This window comes from Ornithodoros turicata, chromosome 2, assembly GCF_037126465.1.
Source record: "Ornithodoros turicata isolate Travis chromosome 2, ASM3712646v1, whole genome shotgun sequence".
Classification (NCBI taxonomy): domain Eukaryota; kingdom Metazoa; phylum Arthropoda; class Arachnida; order Ixodida; family Argasidae; genus Ornithodoros; species Ornithodoros turicata.
Window position 1 is genome coordinate 57,061,868 of NC_088202.1, and position 19,299 is coordinate 57,081,166.

The 19,299-nt window shown below is 46.3% G+C and overlaps 1 protein-coding gene and 1 long non-coding RNA gene across 3 annotated transcripts in view; both read left to right on the top strand.

Annotated features, from left to right (window-relative positions):
* The window catches only part of LOC135385457 (ras-related protein Rab-18-like), a 41,180-nt gene extending 31,354 nt beyond the window's left edge, over positions 1-9,826 (top strand). Inside the window, exons 6-7 of the mRNA XM_064614777.1 lie at positions 4,292-4,468; positions 8,034-9,826. Of these exons, the coding sequence (XP_064470847.1) occupies positions 4,292-4,468; positions 8,034-8,114 (258 nt within the window). The 3' untranslated portion in view covers positions 8,115-9,826. The remainder of the gene's footprint in view (positions 1-4,291; positions 4,469-8,033) is intronic.
* On the top strand, positions 616-1,960 carry LOC135385458 (uncharacterized). 2 transcript variants are annotated; one of them, XR_010420422.1, is made up of 3 exons: positions 616-1,099; positions 1,219-1,375; positions 1,597-1,960. It is a non-coding gene; the product is annotated as an uncharacterized LOC135385458 (long non-coding RNA). The 2 variants fall into 2 exon arrangements; XR_010420421.1 differs by having other exon boundaries at positions 616-1,375.
* Positions 9,827-19,299: the final 9,473 nt, after the last annotated feature.

Consider the following 19,299-nt stretch of genomic DNA (forward strand, 5'->3'; position numbering starts at 1 on the left):
CGCTATGTACTGCTTAAAACTATTCACGCTGCAGCAAGAACCTTATGAATGAGACGGTTTTCGAAGGCGCACCGTCTATGAACCGCCTGTTTCTTACGAACCCCATATTTCGTCGGGTACGTAGCACGTACGGATTTTAGAGTGTAGAAGCGCAACAGTTCTCCCCGACCTATTTTCTCTCCACCGACTGCAGGTCGAGGTGCTGCTGTTCTGCCCTTTTACTCAGGTCTCTCCCCCTTATGGTAGAATCACTGTGAGAATTTTATCACGCCTTTAGTTAAAGTGAATCTTTTTATTTTTGTGTGTTTCATAGCAGGGTCTCTAACGGATGTGTAAATGGAGTCACCGATGTGACGACAATAGCTGAGGTTTACTAATCCTGGGCACAAAGGCGTTTGGTTCAGCTTCCAGGTCACGGTTCAAGTGATACAGTAGAGCGACCAAATACGGAGTGTCTGCGCTTCCGCAGAATCGCTTATTGTGTAAAAGGGGTGAGTATACAGACGAAAACCGAGACTTACAGACTATCGGTGTGCACGTGGACATCCCTGCACCGAAGGTCATGCGTGCTACGAAATTCCTAATGGCTATGCTGAGTCGGGGGGGGGGGGATATGTTTAATAGAATGAAAAGAAAGAAAAATGGACATGTCAGCCAGGCTTCACAGGCTTTTGCCGGCTTGCTATTCCAAAAAAGCAAAGAAACAAAAAATAATGAAACGAAAAAAAGAAAGAGAAACAGTTAGTGCAGCACAGGCACGACATGGCACAAAAAAGCCCAGTCAGAGGGCAGACGCAAGGCCCGAGCCTTTCGGGAAGCGGAACAGGGCTGTGGTGACGGCCCACTGGGTAAGCCGAGGAACGGGACCAAGGAGGGTGGCCATGGACATTGTGTTGCACCCAAGCTGCATTAGACGGCGACGGAGGGCTTGCTATTGGGGAAGGTGCTGCTGGCAGTGCGGAAGATAATGAGAAATGTCGGCCACCTCGCCACAGCCTGAGTCGGGAATTGGCATCTCCGTTGCGGAAGGCTAAGCGGCTAAACCGGTTCAGCTGCAATGATATCCAGCATAAGCAAGGTGGAGTTGCAACAGAGTAAGGTGAGTAATTTCATGTTATTCAACATTTTACTTCCCAACCGTGTATATATGCAGTGATCAGATATGTATTGCTCAGTGCGTGTTCGGGTTGATCCGCATGTCATTTGACACTTTTTCAGCATCTTGGGAAAATGCAATATTACGAAATGCCATTGTGTAATACACGTAGACCACCATGACGACTTTGGCACGTCCGAAGACTCCTCCTTATCAGCAGCCGTCGCAGGTGAATATAGGATCCACTTCGAAAATGAAGAAATAGGGTCATAACATAAGGTGAGCCCATTGTTTCATGGGAAAAAACATGCAGGGCTCGAGTGTTGGTTTTCGGACGTTCCCTTCGTTATTATTTTGTCTTGTCTTCTGTGCACAGCAGGGATAGTCAGCCTTCTTCTTCTTCATTTTGTATGCTTATTTCTAAAGACTGAAGCTTGTACCTTGGTTATTATCTATCACTTACGTTTTTAACAGCTCAATTAATGTCATTTACATTTCAGGGGAATTGGTAATCTATCCGTCCTGCCATGTGTTCCTCTGGGCAGATATTTCACACCGAGCGGATATTGGTGTGGCTTTTGAGTCACAGAGTACTGTGAACGTCAAGCCTTCAGAAGTTATCCCCATGGTGTTGTTCTGGTGAATGTACGTTCAATTTATGTCCACGACAGTCTGCACCATGCAAGTGCTCTGCAATGTGATGGATGCAACGATAGAGTCATCTGTGTTGTGTCGTGTTCTCTTTCGTGTCTCCGTGCTCAGGCTTCTTCAATATGGGTGTACCATTCGCATTGGTAAGCACCAGTGCACAATTCCAGTTGTGGCGTGGTAATAAAATGTTGTGGCCGGCAACAGTTGTCTTTACATTCTGTCTCGTCCACACAAATACGTCTATGTCAAGTTCTTCTTAAAAGGGTTGAAGTCCTTCATGAAAGGCGGAGCAAATACTTCCATACAAGGTTTACGTGCTCCCTCATTACGAGTAGAAATTATCCACCGGGAGGTATAGCACCAATGATGGTAAAGGTGCTCACCATTTCGGGTAAAAAATTATCTTCAATATGGGAGAACAGTTCTACTGACCGTAGAACTGCCTTCTGGGAAAGGTAGAACATTTATCTTCAAGATGGAGACATATTTCTCATCCTTGAGGTAGACGTGTCTCTTAGGTTGAGAGAAAAGATAGACCCCCAGAGGAGCAACACTTCATTTTTCATTTTTTTTTCATTTTCATTTCATTTTTCATTTTATTGGAAACATTTGTAGGAACCTGTACATCAGAGGGTGGCCAAAAAGCAGCAAAAAAGCTGCTTGACTAGGGCACGACCCTTTTACCTGTAGGAATAGAATTTTGCCACTGACAGGGTAGAACTCTCTATACGCTATGGGGTATAGAACTGTTCGAGCAATGGTGGTAGAAATGACGGGGTTGAAGTGTTTCTACCCCTCACTTTCTTCCCAAAATGGTTGAGTATCAGTAACAACACACTTCTACTCCAAAAGGTCGAAAATTACACTTCTTTAGAGCGTCTATTCTGTACTTAATGCTCGTTAGTTCGAATGCACTCGTATACTGCAACGCAGGAAGAAGTATACAGTTATGCGCGATTCTTTGCGAAGTATTTTGCGACTGTGAGGTGTGTGGAACGAAGAGTTTCACGTCAAAATGACGAAGTGATTACGTCAGAATGATGTAACGTCCCATCTGCAAGATGTCGTATGGATTTGTAACAGGAATTGTTTGGCTTGAAATCGTATTTTACTCAGGAACGGCGTTGTGGTACATACAATTCGTACAGACATGGACTTCGCAATCACACAACGGCGGTATTATAACAGTCCCAACATTGTTCTAGCTTCTGGTGCGCACTCATCTGCAATATGACCTGTACCGCTCCGCTCGCAGTGGGTAGTAGCCCTAGAGCTACCGCTACTACCTACTCCTGAATATGCGTGTTGGTGAGATGTATCTCCATGCGTCGCACCCACGTCGGAGCTCCCCTCGTGCAGTGTTGATCGGATAATGAAATTGACCCCGTTCGTCATGGTGACGAGATCCGCAAAGACAGGTGTTCGCGCTTTAGTGCCCCTTTAACGCACTGAGTAGAGTACTTCAAGAGGGCGGGCTGGCCTGAAGACCAGAGCCCGACCCGGCACGCGGACCGAGTTGGGGTCTCGAAGTCGTTTTGTCTTTGAGCACGGGCAGTGCTATAGGGTCCAGTCCGAGGATGATCAGGCCTGAGCCCCTGAGTCGCGCTCGAGCGTTTGTCAGTCGTCTCCCTTCGCATTATTTGTTTAATTCTCGCACTGGGCAACGTAGAAACCTTGGTGAGTGAAACAAGGAGCCCTCATAAATCTTATCGGAAATTTTTAGCTTTCGGATTCAGAACTATCGAGAGATATCAAAAATATCACTATGTGCAAAATTAAAAACCGCGCTTTCCAGTGTTACTGATCTTGAGCTGTTGGGGCATCGCTGACGTTTTGAAATAAACTTTCTAAGACATATTAACAAAAGTGCATCTTATGCTTCGATTATTTTGTAAAGTACAGCAAAATAAACAAAACAATAACATTTCGACAGTTACCGGACTATGGAAACCCGCAAGGAACTGCTCCAAATGAATATATAAAAATGAATGAAGTAAATCGTGTAGCACCCAAAAGCCGTATTTCTTCACTTTGCTTCGTTTCAAGCCCCGTGCTTTATACTGGAAAGTCGTATGTATACGAGTGCCTACATGTACTTACACCAATATGACCTCATCGACAGCAGCACTTTATTTAAGTGAATATCAGGGTTTGTTTTCACGATTTATTTGTTGTTGTTGTTGCCCGAACCACACGATATCCTACCGCACATCTAGACGTAGTTCTGTGAATGATGTAACGACAGGCCTCACAGCTATACTCCAGGCGCTCCCTCTGAGTATTCCTCTATAGTGTAAGCCTCAGATTACGACACTGAAATATTTTGTTATCATGAGTCCCGATTCGACTATAGTTGGAGGAATGACATTATAAATCTCGCAGGTCGGGTTCTTGCAAGGAAGGGGTATGCTGCGGCGGGCCTTGCCCGGAATCGGTTCCCGGTAGCCGGGTCGGGTAAGCCTGCGTGGCTTCAGATACGCGCCGGGCGGGGCCGATAAATCTAGGTCCGTGCAGTGCTCTAACACTGGCCCTATTTGTCTGCAGGAAAGCTCCAGAGAAGTGGCGCCTACGGACGCAAGAAAGCTCGCAAAGTCCCTTCACATGGAATTCTACGAGGCGTCGTCCTTTGAGATACAGACTGTGGATGACATCTTCATGAACATTGCAAAGAAGTGTGTTGGTGTTGCTGCAAAGGCAGCGTTGTCGTTGCAACATAATTCAGTGAGTATTTGAACCATAGGGGTGGAAAGGAAGACTCTAGCGAACTTATCGCGCCTGCAATCGGCTCCTCCTATCCCTGTATGTGACCTGGGGCACGCAGTGTTCTGATGGCATGGACAGTGTTAGTTAACGAATCTCGCTATCCTAACTACAGCGGAGGGGCTCCCTTTACGAGCGATGTCACGTCACGCCCGAACAGAACGCCGTACTTGGCGTACTCAGCTAATGGAGGGAACAGGTATTGGCCAGCGAAGGGCAAAGAGGCGAGATCTGTACATTGTTGCGTACTTTCCATATGCGTGTAGAACTGCGCAGTGCTCTCGGTATCACAGCGTAAGCGTCGTGCATCGTATCTTATGTCTAAGATCGTCTGCTGCTCTCCTAGTCCTTACCTTTCCAGCGAAGCAGATGAACACGTTTACCGCCTATAACATGTTGAAGCGGCGATGTGAATAACCATTTGTATGCTGTTCTGGCGGAATGAATAAATTGAAACGAATACGAATACAGCAGGCCTTTACGAGGACGACAGTAATTCAAATATCAGCATCCTAGCAAAACCGAAACCACCAGCCATTCGTTACTGCGTTCTCTCGATTTCACGTAACAATGAAGCGACGCAGAAACGACAGCACACAAGGAACGTGGAAAATGGTTGTGAAAAATTATATGAAATATTTATTTAAGATAACAAAGCAAACAACTTAGAAAAAAAACAACTAAGGCAACGCCTTCTGAGCCAACAGATGGCGGCTGTGGCATGGTAACACTTCCTCGACAAATTCGGACCCCCAGATTTGAACATTGTGTTCGAAGAGCCACACCGACGTTTTACAGTTCCGAGCAGTTCTTGCACTAGGATCGGTCGTTGATGTGACTTCAAGAACGATCGTATGGCTACACAACGTTCTTGTGGAGAATATTATGAATCGACAAGGGCAGAATGTGCGAGAAGATGCAGATTGTGTTGTTAAGACGCCACGTAAGCGAGCGTGAATGTAGGACACCAACAGTGAAAAAAGAAAAAGAAAACATGGTCGCCACGACGTCTTGAAGAAAGGAACTCGGGGCATCCAGAGCATGCCGCCTATGCTCAGCTTTCGCCCATTTATACAACATGTATAAAAAAAATGCACGACATCATTCAATTGGTCTTTGACAGAAACAATATATATTATTATATACTATATACATTATCAAATGATAAATATTCGCCACATTTGCATGTTTGGCAGACCGTCACTAGATGCGTTCTTTTTGAAAGAAAATTGCTGCACTCGTGCTGCACCAGTTCTTAAGTGCACGCGAGGTGTAGACACAGTTCTGAACCAGTTACACTGACGCGACACCACCGGCTCCTAAAAATAATGAGGAAGTGCAGACCTTGTCGTCTGCTACAGAACGTTTTCTTGTGAGTGTTAGCATGTCTCTGTTGTAGCCTGTTTTCTTCCGTTTTGTTTGTACTAACAATTCATAAGCGGGTATTGGGAGATTCTGCTTCCTTATAGCATGCTCTTTTAACGACGTAAATTCTCACAATAATGACTGAATAATTCTTTCCGCACCTAGAATGTTCAGCTTTGGACGGACGGGCGATAAATTAAGTACTTAGTGATCGCATTTCCGCAATGTGCACCTCATCCGGTGCACGTCATTCTAGCTTTTGCAGACGACATCAGTTTTGCGACACAGATGGAGATGGAGGGGTAAGAAAGAGCCAGGTGACGAGCCTATACGTATCTATAGTTTACTTCTGCGTTAACTCTGCGAGCAAGAAGCATGACAGGTATTTAAAAGGAAGCACACACAAATCTTGCTTGATGTCACGAGTAAATACTTCCCATCTTGAATCATACGCTCGCCGTTATCCGACAAGAGCGGGCCACAAACGAAGTGCTCTCCGCCATCTTGTCGTCTGCTCCTCTGCGCCCTTCCGTTGCACTAGCGGGACACGTCGTGCAAGAAAATCGAGAACTAGTGCAGAACTAGGTCAGCACTTGCTCAAAAAGAATGGGGACGCGCAGGTGCAGTGCGAGTGCATGACAAAAAGAATGCGAGAATGTTGCACTCCTTGCACTAGTTCAGGAGGTGCAAGTAGACGCAGCTACTGCTTCGACGTTGATGTCACTCAGATTGCAAGCCCTCTGGTGAGAGGCCACTTGCACTTTACCTTCCGCAATCGTCCACCACAGTACTCGATCGCCCATTTCTTTTTTTTTTTGTCTTAATGCGTCACGGGTGTCAGTTTGTCAGTGTTAACGATCATTATCGTCTGCATTTTTCCTTGTTGCTTTCGGCAACTACCAATCTCCTTTCCGCATTTTTCTTTTTCCTTTCTGTGGGGTTCAGTCCTTTAAGGGTTCATTATGGGAGTAGCAGAATTCGTCGGGTGACGAATTCAATATATCTCCCCTTTTCTTTATATTCAAACCCAAACTCTTTCCGCATATTGCCGCTCACGCATGAGATACAGGGCCAAAGTGAAATGACGGTCATGCTGTCCCTGGGATGGACTCATCTATACGTATTTTACTCGGGTTTTCGAGGTCTACGAAAATCTGTGCTTCTGATATCTCTTGGAAACCCAATTTGTGTTAGTGCAAGGAAGTGAAACGCTTACGAACTTGTGCATACTTCGTACGGATCTCTTAAATGGACTGTCGCATCCGGGAATATGTGTATGAGACCGATACGGCAATAGTTTCCACCTCGTCGCCGTCTAGTTGGACAAATTTCTCTTGCGAAAACAGCTTACATATTAGATAAACTAGTTTCAAAGATTCGCAATGCCTTCGCAGCTAGGGAAGTCACAGCGGTAGTAAGATCGTGATGATGTGAGCCAGGCACACGAATGGGAGCGCCGCGCTGGCGATTGTCACCGAGTTCGTCTGCTTCGCGTTCACACAGCGACATACTAAGTGAAAAGTCATCGGTAAATACCCCAACTTTCGCTTATGAGTGTGAGTAGTGTCGCGATCATTCCGCGTGGAAGTGGAACACGGTGTTACGCTCCTGGCTGTTCGAACACGCCCGGTGCTAACCGAGACGTGACATTCCATGACATGATCACAGACTCAGAGCGACCTGCAGACTCCCGCCCTTCCGCCGGTCGCCAAACGGCGCTCTCTGAGTGGACTTTTCCGTCTGACGTTTTCTCCAATGTCCACATAGGGAATTCCAGCATACTTTCGACATCCGGCGTCTGCTCTTGCCATGCATTACATCACGTTGCACAGAAGCTACTCCACTAAATCGCGTACGATTTTTGGCGTCATTGTGGGTGACGACTGATGAACAAGGAATAAAACGGCACTATAGTTTCGAAATCGAACTGGACGGACGCGGCAGACATTTAATCCTTGGCTAACAACACGTTTGTCAAATACGTACAGTTACCTCAGCTTAGGATGTGTTGAGTTTGGATAGGTTCGATAGCAACAATACGTAAAAGAAGCTTTCTTGATTCCAGGGAGAGCAAACCATCATCGCTATCACAATAAATGGAGTTTTCTTATCGTATTTTAATGCAATCTCTTTTCTTTTCTTTTGTCTTCATTTCTCCCAGAACTCCAGTACACCTGAAGTAAGCATGAGGCTGACGGACACTCCGAAGGAGCAGAAAGTTCCCTGGTATAAGAAATGCTGAGTCCTGAATCACCTCACGGCGTCGAGTTTCATCATGTCCAACTATTAGTTTTGTGAAACATGCAATATCCCAGTGTGTATCCCACAATATTAACTGATGTTCTCTTACTCATAATGCACCCAATGACGTAGTCCTTTACTTGCAATATATGTTGCATTATAATGAGTGTTGCCAGCAGTAATTGCTTATTGTTTGCTTGTGCGCCTGTGTAGTGCGCTGTAATTTAGGGACACGTTATTTAGATTTTGTAGTGAATCATGAATGCTCAACAGCCAATTCCCGAGTTCATTGTGAACTACTATACAGTACAAATAATGTATGGTGTCGCGTTCTCTCACTTCTTATGAAAGCAACAGCCCTGCAGGACCAGCCAGATTGCAGGTTCGTCTGTGGCTTTATAGGGTTACATGCAGAGTTGTGCATAACGCGTTACTAGTAATTGCGCTTCTTGTAATCAATTACTCATTTGAGTCTCAAATTTTTCGAGTAATCAGTTACTTTACTGTCAAAGTAATTTTTCGAATAATCGATTACTTTTCTGAGTAATCGATTACTCAGTAACTGATTACTTTTCCGGCAGAGATTAACCTATCTTTCAGATGCTCTACCCCAAGTCAAGCCCCTCATGCGGTCAGCCTTTCTTGGGCCGTTCTAGAATAGCAAGCGGAGGTCATTGTGTTGACTTTCTGGAATTTCAGGGTCGCTCTCCCTAATCTCTTCCTACACCAGTGTGGTGGTACCTGAAGCTTTGGAGGTTTAGTGAGTCATGGGGAAGTTCCACGCAATGCTCTTCGACAATCGGGTCAACGTCTTCACGGGCGATAAATAGAGGAGACCTACAGATCTACTTGTCCTACACGTTTTTGTACGCTGTTGAACCTCTTTTTTGTTTCTTCGTTTCTTTTCTGAGGCATACAAAGACTGGTATAATTTGCGTGATTGCAAAGTAACGACCGCAGTAACGCGTTACTTACGATTGATTACCGGTAACGGTAATCAATTACTTTTTTCGAGTAACGGGCACAAGTCCGGAACTTACATGACACCACATGGGGGGGCCACCCTCACGTGGTCACCAAACTGTGTTTGTGGCGCGCCGAAATTGTGGTGCCAATACAGTAAGAAATAAATAAATTAAACGATTCCAAAAAGCATTAAAAAGCTTTCAATAAAAATTTAATAGCATTCCAAAAAGAGATTCTCCAAAAGACTTTACCGCCGACGATTGACCTGAAAAGCTACGGTATTTAAACGCATTTGGCACAATGTCCAAAGATGCCGCCAATTTTGTATTGTTCTTTATTATCATTATTCTTATTGTTGTTGTTACATGTAATTGTTATTATGTCTTATTATTTATGCGTCCTCAGGGGCGTGAAGGATTAAAGAGACGAGTGGAGGAAACAGTGGTACATGTAGGTGTGGTGTAGCGGTGCGTGCGTTTTTGTTTTGTGAATCAGCAAAGAGATTTCTAGAACCAGCAAGCAAGAGCCATATCAAGTGAGATGTTCCGCAGTCAGTTACTAATATATCTATAATCGCGACTAACGCTCAGAGGACATGGCACAATTATATGTACTACTGCTATTTTGTGTACTGCTGCTTTTTTGTACATGTACTCAGCAAGTATGTATGTCTGCGAAATTATTCACCAGCTCAGTTCTTAAACATAATAAGCATAAAAATAGCTGACTACATATTGCGCACTCGACTATCTGTTTCAGTATCAATTTCTGTTATAAAGGTCGCCATGCCAGCGCTGGACAGTTTGTTGGGCCATCGTCAGCAGTGCGCAGGTCATGTCGGAAATTTAGTGTCTGTAGGGGTGGGGCGAGGGATCATGTTTGGGCGAAGGTGGAGTTAGCCTACTCTGAGGTGACGTGGTGCACCAAGGGAGGGGGAAAAGAGAGGGATGAAAGACATTTGGTGGTACAGGACAGGGATGGGGTGTGCAGTTCCTCTTGCTCTGAAATTCGAGTACTCCAAGAGAACTACCCACCACAGGAAACATGCGAGCATCAGCAACCTTCAACGGGATGATCCCTGAACCAAGGTGACCGCCAGGATCATTGGCGGAGTTACCCCATCCTCCGTAGCGGAAGTAGAGTGGGGCGCGAATGATGTTTTGGTGGAAGGTGCAGTTAGCCTGCCCTGGGTTGGCGGCACGGTACACCATGGGAGACGGGAAAAGGAGGGGCGAAAGAGGGTGTGCAATCTTCTTGCTTCCAATGCCAATAGCATGGTACCACGGCAACCGCCGGATTGATCGGCGACGTTACCTCGTTGATGGGGGGGGGGGGGGAGGTGCGGTTATCCTGCTCTGAGTTGGGGGCCCCGTACACCAAGGGAGGGGGAAACGAGGGAGAGGAAAGATGATGGTGTAACAGGAGAGGGAGTGGTGTGGAACCCCTACTGCTCTAGAATTTGGGCAGTCCAGGAGAACTATACCCACAACAGAAAACACGCGATCGTAGAACGTCATGTCCTCCCGTCAGGGTGAGATTCTCACCAGCTGGAAGATCGGTGCAAAGGTAGCGAATGTGTAAGTATAAAATAAGTAGAAGCTTCTGGCTGTATGAGTTTATAATTCGAGTGTAACCATATCAACACTGGACGGCTGCTCCGGCCGTAATGTGCCATCGTCACCTGTGCACACGCAGGCAATGTTTGGGTGGGTGGCGCCAGAAGGTCACGTTGAACATGACATTGTTTCAGTATCAGTATCTGTATGCCTCTTATCAAAGGTAACCCGCCGGAATGTTACAGTGAACAAATTCCACATTAATCGATACCATATGAAAATGACAAAACAGCGTGTGTATAACCTTACCGTTTTGAACAGTCACGTTACGAGACTACTTTGATACCTCCACCACTCTCACTCATTCGCTTTTTTTACTCTCATAGTGACGCGCTTTCTAGTCCACGTCTGGGCCCCAACTCGCACACAGCAAACGTTGCACACAGCAAACGTTATCGTTATTTCTGAAGTTGTCGCGCTCCAAACGTCAAGCTACAGCTGGTGAAAACCGCTTTTGGTAAAGGGCCGGGATATAGCCGCAATGGACCTCTTTCCTCGTGGGGACGCGCCCGCCCTCTATCGGATTGTGCGGAGTCTGAGGTGGAGAGTATCTGGTATGAAAATTCCGCGGTTCTGCTGTATGCTTCTTTCTGTTTGATACACGAACGTGGTTTGACTCCAACATCGAAGTTTCCCGGGATTACTTCTCCACTTGTTTGTTACCGCCTCTGATGATGGAGGAGGACGGAATTCCATTTCCATTCCCACCGAACATGTGAGAAAAATGTTGCAGAAACCACTTCGCTGGTTCTCTACGATATGCGAAGCAACGCGTATGAAGACTCAGGACCTGACGTACAAGGAGAGGCCAGATTTTGTTACGATGACAGATAGCCACATCGCAACTCACGACGCAGCTATCTATGAATACAACAACAACAAATAAGTAATGATGATGTAGTGGGATGTTTCGCCGCTGAGGCGGCACCCTATCCCATTGCTTGAGGGGGAGAAGATGGTGAACGATGATGAATGTTCAGAATTCACGCAGGAGCCCTGTTGCTGCTAAGAAGGTGATGAGGGCCTGAAGAGCTCGTAGCTGATGCGCAGGATTGACCGAAGGCCCCAGCAGTCGAGGAAGGGCTAGTGAGGGTGTCCCAGTGGCTTCAAGTTGGCGCTGGAGGACGCGTCGCTCAGTGAAATACTTATGACAGTCGATGAAAATGTGCTGTACAGTACTTGGACTATTACAGCAAGGGCACAGCATTGTGTTGCTATAACCCTACTTGTAGCGGAAGTATGGGGTGAATGCGACGTTCAAACGAAGTCGACGGACGATAGACGTAATGGTCGACGAAGGGTAGCCGGTATTATGAAGGACAGTGTGGGATATACTGAGTGGAGGAGCGATCCTTCCGGGGATGTCTTGACGCCATTGATGGGCGGCCTTTGCTGATACAAGCGCCGACAGGTAAGATCGTCTATTCCCTTTTGGCAATATGTATCGATCGTATGTCGGATGTGTACGTCGACGGCGGTGACCTTCTGCAGCTATTAAATCTGCCTCTTCATTACCACGTATACCGATGTGGTCCGGGATCCACTGTAAAACCAGTCCGTTTCCCTTTTCGTGTAGTGGCTTGTAAAGTTGCAGTATGTCAGTAGCGATTGATGCCAAGGAGCTTCTAATATCCCTGCTTGCAATACACTGCAGGGCTGCTTTAGAATCAGTATATATCACCCAGGAGCGGGGTTGAAAGTGACACTCCAATAGCTTTTTCATGAAAAAGAGTAGCGTAGAGCTCCGCGAAAGCTTATACCTGCGTGACAGGGACTCCTCTGGTACGACGAAAGCGGAGGATGAACCTTCTTGAGTGGAAGACCCATCGGTGAAAACAGCAGGGTGAGTTGTATATACCGCGTCCATCATATCTAGTGTCGCTTGCCTCAACACAGGAACTGGGACTTCCTTTTTCTTGTTCTTGATCCCGGGGGCAGAGGTCGCGATTGCCGGTGTTGGGAGTGTCCACGGAGCTAAGGAGGAAACTCCATGGTGCACCGTGAAACGAGGGAGGTGTTGATGCGCTTCACGGACACAAAATAAATAGGATAGAAATGTTCCATCCAGGGCTTAAAGGTTCACTCCTGACATTGCGTCAAAAGCTGCGATCACTAGTGCATAAGTTTTCGTTTCCAGTTCTTTAATGTTACTATGGGCAACTTTCTTAACAGTACCCAAGATTGTTCTGGCATCATCTAGAAAAGCACAGCCAGATTAGAGATTAAACACAATGGGGCGACGTTTGTCGACGGAGCAATAATCGCGGATGAGTTCAACCGGTTCTTTGCCTCTGTTGACAGCCTATACTACGTTAGTGAAACAAATTTTGGAGTATGCGGATATTCTCGTCTCCTGCTCGTATCCGCACACTGACACCGCCGTTTTTCCATTGACATGAGACTTCTAACGCTCAGGCATTAAGATAACTTCTGCTCTGGACTCGTTATATAAATAGCTGTAATGAAGAGGAATGTCATGCTAACACAGTTGTCATATGAAGAATTAATATATTAACATCTGAGCAGGGAGCACATATGGTACAGGAAATCCATATTTCACTTTTTAGTAACTAAAAATAGTCCACATGCCGGAAATAGTCATATTTATTCCATTTGTTAAACCCCGGCATACACAAGTAAAAACAGTGTAAAAATTACGTTTCAGAATCCATCTAGATTTCATGATCAGAATGACGCATTGGCGCCTGCCCATGTCTTTTTAAGAGTCAAGGCGGCGTAGCATTCCGCTATTATCCCCGGATGTTTGTTGATAGCGCCATCTGTGTTTTCTATACACCAGGATTCCAATTGTTTATGAATACCCCAGCGGTTCCCTCTATCTAAGACTAGTGGCTTATCGAAATCCAAGTTATGGCCGGTATTACGGGCCTGTTCCCGAAGTTTGGACAGTTTCTACTACTACTGTTTTAGTTGTTGTGCATGCCAGTGTGTAACAAATGAAAGAAATACTTTTAAGTAAATGGAAAGAGAAATGAAAATAATTGCGAGGTAATGAATTCCGGTAAAGGCGCAGCGTTGCGCAGCGACTGGAAATTTTTCCACACTACAGTATTACTGGCCTTTGAATTCCACAGTTTAGGTAATGGAATGTTACAGCGGAATCTACAGGAGATGGTGTTCCTCTACAAAGACATGAGCAAGTCATGAAAATAAACACAGACACTGCACTGTCCTGGCTGCCCGCACCTCTCCTTTTGAATGGACTGTAAATGAAATGTGTGATTCTATTTCACCTTCCTAACGGATAGCAATAAAAAGACATACGTAAGAGCCTCCAGGAACTGTTTCTCACCTCTGAAAGAAACCTGTCAACACTGTCATAATAAGGCAGCTCAGTGTGTCTGAAATCTGGGCGTCCGTACACGGTGATGTGTTATCAGATGCAATCATAAAACCACGAGATGCACGGGCTTCTTACAGGGATGAGAAAAAAGATTCAGATATATAATATATGCATTTGGTATCATTTTCGGCATTGACAAACGTTGTCTCAATTATGTTCTCCGTAGATTTCCTGTAGAATACCTCCCTTTTTATTCATTTGCTGAGAGCTGAGTTTTCAGTTGAGGTTCTTAATATTTGCTGCTCGACATACGTATTGTAGAGTACGAAGAACTCACCTGCAGACGCACGCAGTCACTGGTGTCAGTGGAAGAACAGCGACTGGCTGGGAAAAAGAGGGAAAAAAAAGACATTCAATATGGGTGTGCAACTAAGAAACTTTTGAACATAAACTGGTTCCCTCTAGAGTAGATCTATACATAGTTGCTTACGTCGATGAGTCCTTTCTGACGCGAGCTACAAGCCGCCTGCGAAGAGAGACATCTCGCATTGCTTGCTACTGTACAATGTGGTGCTGTAAAGAAAAACAAAGTGGGGCAGCCTGCAGCCGGATTTCTAAGCAAAAGCTTCTGTCGATAACGTTGCGACACTTATCATGAGGTTTTAGTTGCAAACAAAGAGGGCAGGGGGCATCCCACAAAATCATTTCTCGAAGGGTCATAAGAAATGGAAGACACGGTCCTTCCTCTGGCGTGTATCACGATAATGACGAAAGTTCAAAAGAGATTTCTTAATTTACATATCGAAAGTAAAACGACTCAGCTATACATACGCGCCAAGCACGGAGTTGCACAAGCTGATAAAATACCCGCCCTTCACCTCTTACACGAACTTGATACTAACGGTGTATTTCTTCACAGTGCAAAATTCAATAAATTCCCTTATTATTCCAACAACAAAGTTCCTCACGGATGTGTTGCAACAGCCAGAACACGATTTTAGATTCATTCGAACCGATTGATGCGCGCAGCGTATTTCAGCGGCCATCTTGACCGGAATGTCACTTCAGCTTCGACCACCGCAATGCATTCTCAGCACAGCACGTACTGCATCTCTTTCAAACCTATCATTTTCCAAATATTGATGTGCGAAAAGACGAAGCTCAAGTGTCAATACAACAACGATGATAAATAGTAGCCACTGACTTCTCCATGCAAATAATGAATTAGAGACACGGCTCGTACACTTTGTACAGGCGTCGCCACGCTTAACCGTAGCGCGGAAGCGCGTGGCCTGCTTGCATGTCAGCGTCGCCTTGCATTGATGCTGGGGTAGAGACTCTGTAGGAGCATCAGAAGCATGGTACACGAGCGCCTCCTCTCGACGGGATGAACTTGGGGGAATCTGCGTAATAGGATGGATCACCTACTGTGTAGTGTCACCTAACGGTCTTGCCCACCAGCGTGTGTGCGTTATCTACCACGCTTTATTTAAATGTGGGTTTGTGCAAGGGCGAGCTTGAGGGGCAAAATATTATGCAATAATTTTGTGGCGTATGGAAGCACTGTAGGCTTACCCATATTTCCTCTGAGCGTTCTGTTCACCATGATATGTGTTATCACAAAAAATTTTATTTTGTTTCATGGTGCTGAGGAAAGATTTGGTAACGTGTTTTTGTGGATGCCAACACTCCAGGGGCACACTGATATTTTTACTGGTATTCGCTCCGAGATCGAACGGTGTCGGCGCGTTGCGGAGGACGGAGAATTACCGTAGTGTGAACGCGTCGTCTGCTTTTACACGTTTATTCCGCGTTCAGTGCAGTAGGTGAAGCATCGGGGAACCGACCAGTATCCTACCATCGCGGCACAAGTGATCTACCAGTGAATATACAAAAGAATTACGAAAAAAAAAACATCAACTCCGAACATCGGGCCGCGTGTTGTCCACACCAGAAAGGTTACGGTGTCGCACCCTATAGGTCGATCTCGCAGCGAATACTGTTAGGCTTATCGCTGAAGTGTTTGCAGAGTAAGTAACTCAGTAGGTGAACCGTGCGTGCTTGCCTAGTCGCCGTCGAGAGGGGCGCTCGTCTACCAGGGCCCCAGAGACTCCACCACCCTCACCCCCCCCCCCCCAGCTCGGCCCAGTGCCGACGCAAGGCGGCGCTGGCATACAAGCAGGGCACGCACTCCCGCGCTACGGTTAAATGGATACTTCGGAACGATAGGTGAAAAAATTGCTGCACATCGTAGTTGGTGCATAACATCCACAGTATACCTACCATCAACTTTGTTTCTTTCTCATGTGACGAATTACGCCCCAAATAAGCTAGCAATCAAGCCGAAACGGGAACGTGTAGAGGAATCGCAGAAACTTTCCCTTCCGAAGGCCAACGCGTTACGTCACCCTGCATGTTGCGGACAAGTAGTATACCACGCCTGTCGCAGCTTCTGTGTTACATTCCCGAAACAAAACAACGGACGAAGATTCGGGATCAGATTACTCTGACACTCATGGAAAGAAACAGCGGACACCTGCTTTCCTGAGAGTCAGGAAACAGCGCAGGAATGATATGAATAATGCACGGTGACGTTGGCCGACCAGAGGAAGATACAAGTACGTACTTCCATCGACGCTCGGTGGGAGCCAGACTTTTTCAAATTTCAAGAATAATTGGGGGTTTACGTCGCGAGACAACTGAGATCATGAGCGACGCCACAGGGGTCGGTCTGTGGATTGCTTCTGCCCACCTGATGGTTCTTCAACGTGCGATGAAAGCTCACAACACGGCACCCCGTATTAAACGTCCCTCGCGGAAGACGGAGTGTCTACTAACTAACTGCCACCCCTGTCTACTAATCCTGCCACCAAGTTGCTGGCGTCCTCGGCCGGGTTCGAACCCGCGATCTCGACAACTTTTATAAGTCGTTTTTATGATTCCAGCTTCGTTTTCAAGTGAGATTTTTCACAACTGTGTTCAGTTCGTGTAAATGATCGTGGGAATACCGCAAGCTTGAAATCCATTTGGTTACGAAGTCTTCCTTTAAGCGTGGCGACGCCTGTACATACTTCTACATCGGTTTATATTGGATGCACAGCAGCCTATGCGTTATTCTGATGTCGCAGAACAGCTTTGTGCATGACGTGTTTCAGTATGCTTACCTTTAAACGCAGGCAAACAGCGTATATTCTTGCAAAACACACACACACAGGAACCAAACGCGGCTCCTTGCAGCCATTGGCGTAGCACACTGTTGCAGCTTGCTAAGTTGATTTACCCCACCTGCTCTGTAAACTGACAATAACGCCTAGACCCTGTAAAATTTTACGGGAGCGGGTAGGCTAAAGTGCCCCTTTTTTGGTGAAATTTTTTAGAGTGCAGGAGCGGATCCAGACCCCCGAGTTGGGGGAGGGGGGTTTCGTTCTCGGAGTGCGTAGTTGGGGAGGGGAGAGAGGGAAATCGAAGGTATAAACTGACGTGTTTTTTTTGCGGGGGGGGGGGGGCGATCGCCCAACCGCCATCCCCCTGGATCCGCCACTGGTTCTCCCTTCGTCATTCCAGTGATCTCTCAGAATGCAACACGTGCGCAAGGAGCACAAGGATTTTCTGAAATCTTCTATTAAGTTTTCTGTGGTGTCTGTATCGATGGGCTCCGACACATCTTTTATTGCTTCTCTGAGCCCTTGGCAGGTAGCATGCTGGCGTCGGTTCTCGTAAATCTCGCGCACAACGATTCTCTAGAGATGTTCCAATGGGTATAGGTCGGTGCTATGGGCTGGCCAAGGCAGGACTCTGAATTCGTTAGCCCCAGTCAGCTTCGCCCAGACGGGTTCACGTGCATTGCAGCATTTTTGTTTCTTTTGATTCTTTTGCTGCAAGGTCAGGCCCTGATGATGTCGACGTCTAACGAATGGAAGAAGGTGGCCTTGGAGGAGTGCCTGACGGCCTACTGAGTGCATTCTACAGATGACGAACGCGACCTTACGCGTCCTGTGCCGCGGAATGTGCTCTCGACCATCAATGATCCGCCACCGGTATTTCGTATGGGAGAGGCCTTCCCTTCGTCCAGTCTGTGCTGATGTGTTGGTGACCAAAGTCAACTCGAGCGCACTTTTTCGAATCGGTGAGTTTCGGAGCACTCCTCATGGTGTCAAATGTGGTCATTTGATGTGATCATGTGGTCATTGATGTCAAATTTACATCTCTGTACCTTGCCCACTTTCGTCAAGACGGTGTAGAGTACAGCTATGTTTTCAAAAATGGTTTTTTTTAAACTCTCGTTTCTCGAAAACCCCACCTCCGATTTCCTTCATATTTTGTGGCTATATAGCCCAGGCTATGACCTATATGTGTACGCAAAACGGAAGGTTCCTTCTCAGCACAACTCGGGATAGCCCGCAACCCGCAACAAACGTGGAGCGCGGAGCACACGATGTACACCGCGACCGGGAGGCGTATTTCCAAACCCTGACCGATACGGGACGGCGGCGGCGGCGGCGCCTGCCTGAAACCCGGAAAACCTGAGACGGTTCTGAACGGAGAAGAATAAGACGCATTTGCAGACGACAGGGGGCGAAGGCACCGAGGTGAAAACAGTGAAAACAAGGCAGTTTTTTGTTAGGTCTAGCAAGGTAGTGTAGTGTTTTGTAGTGTAGTGTAGTGTACTGTAGTGTCTGTGTTATCTAGCCTCGCCCATCTGCGTTATCTGAAGGCACCAACCTTCGCTCCTGTGGATGTGACGATCTTGAAGAGTAGCAAGCCTTCGCTATGGCTAAGAACTCTTACTACATAACAAGATGATCTTGATGCACTAGGTAAGAAGATCGCGGATTCGATACATGAACGTAGTGATAATTGAATCAGCAGTCGTCTTTTGAATAATAAGTTGAAAAGGTCTTTCTGTATCGACGCGAATAATTAGGGAGTTTTAGTTTTGGTGTCGTCCACAAGAAATAACGCCGGCATGACACGCGAGGATATATGCCGTGCGACTGTTGATATATGCGTGCAATACGCCTGCACGGCTTCGACGTCGTATCTCTTCGAATCCCTCGATTCATCAGAAGCTTCGAGAAAGGTCACACTTAATATGCATATTTACAGTTTTGTTGAGGCTCAGAGGAAACAAGGAAGGAGGAGGCTAAAGCTGCTTTTCTGAATGGTGACGAAACTGAAGGATGTACCAGAAAGTGCTGCAAGGCATTGCAAGAGGGAATCTAGTTCTCATATCATAGGTGCATGGCGTTTTAACTCAAGCGTTTCGTTGTGTTATTTATTTTATATTTTCCGGTCTAATG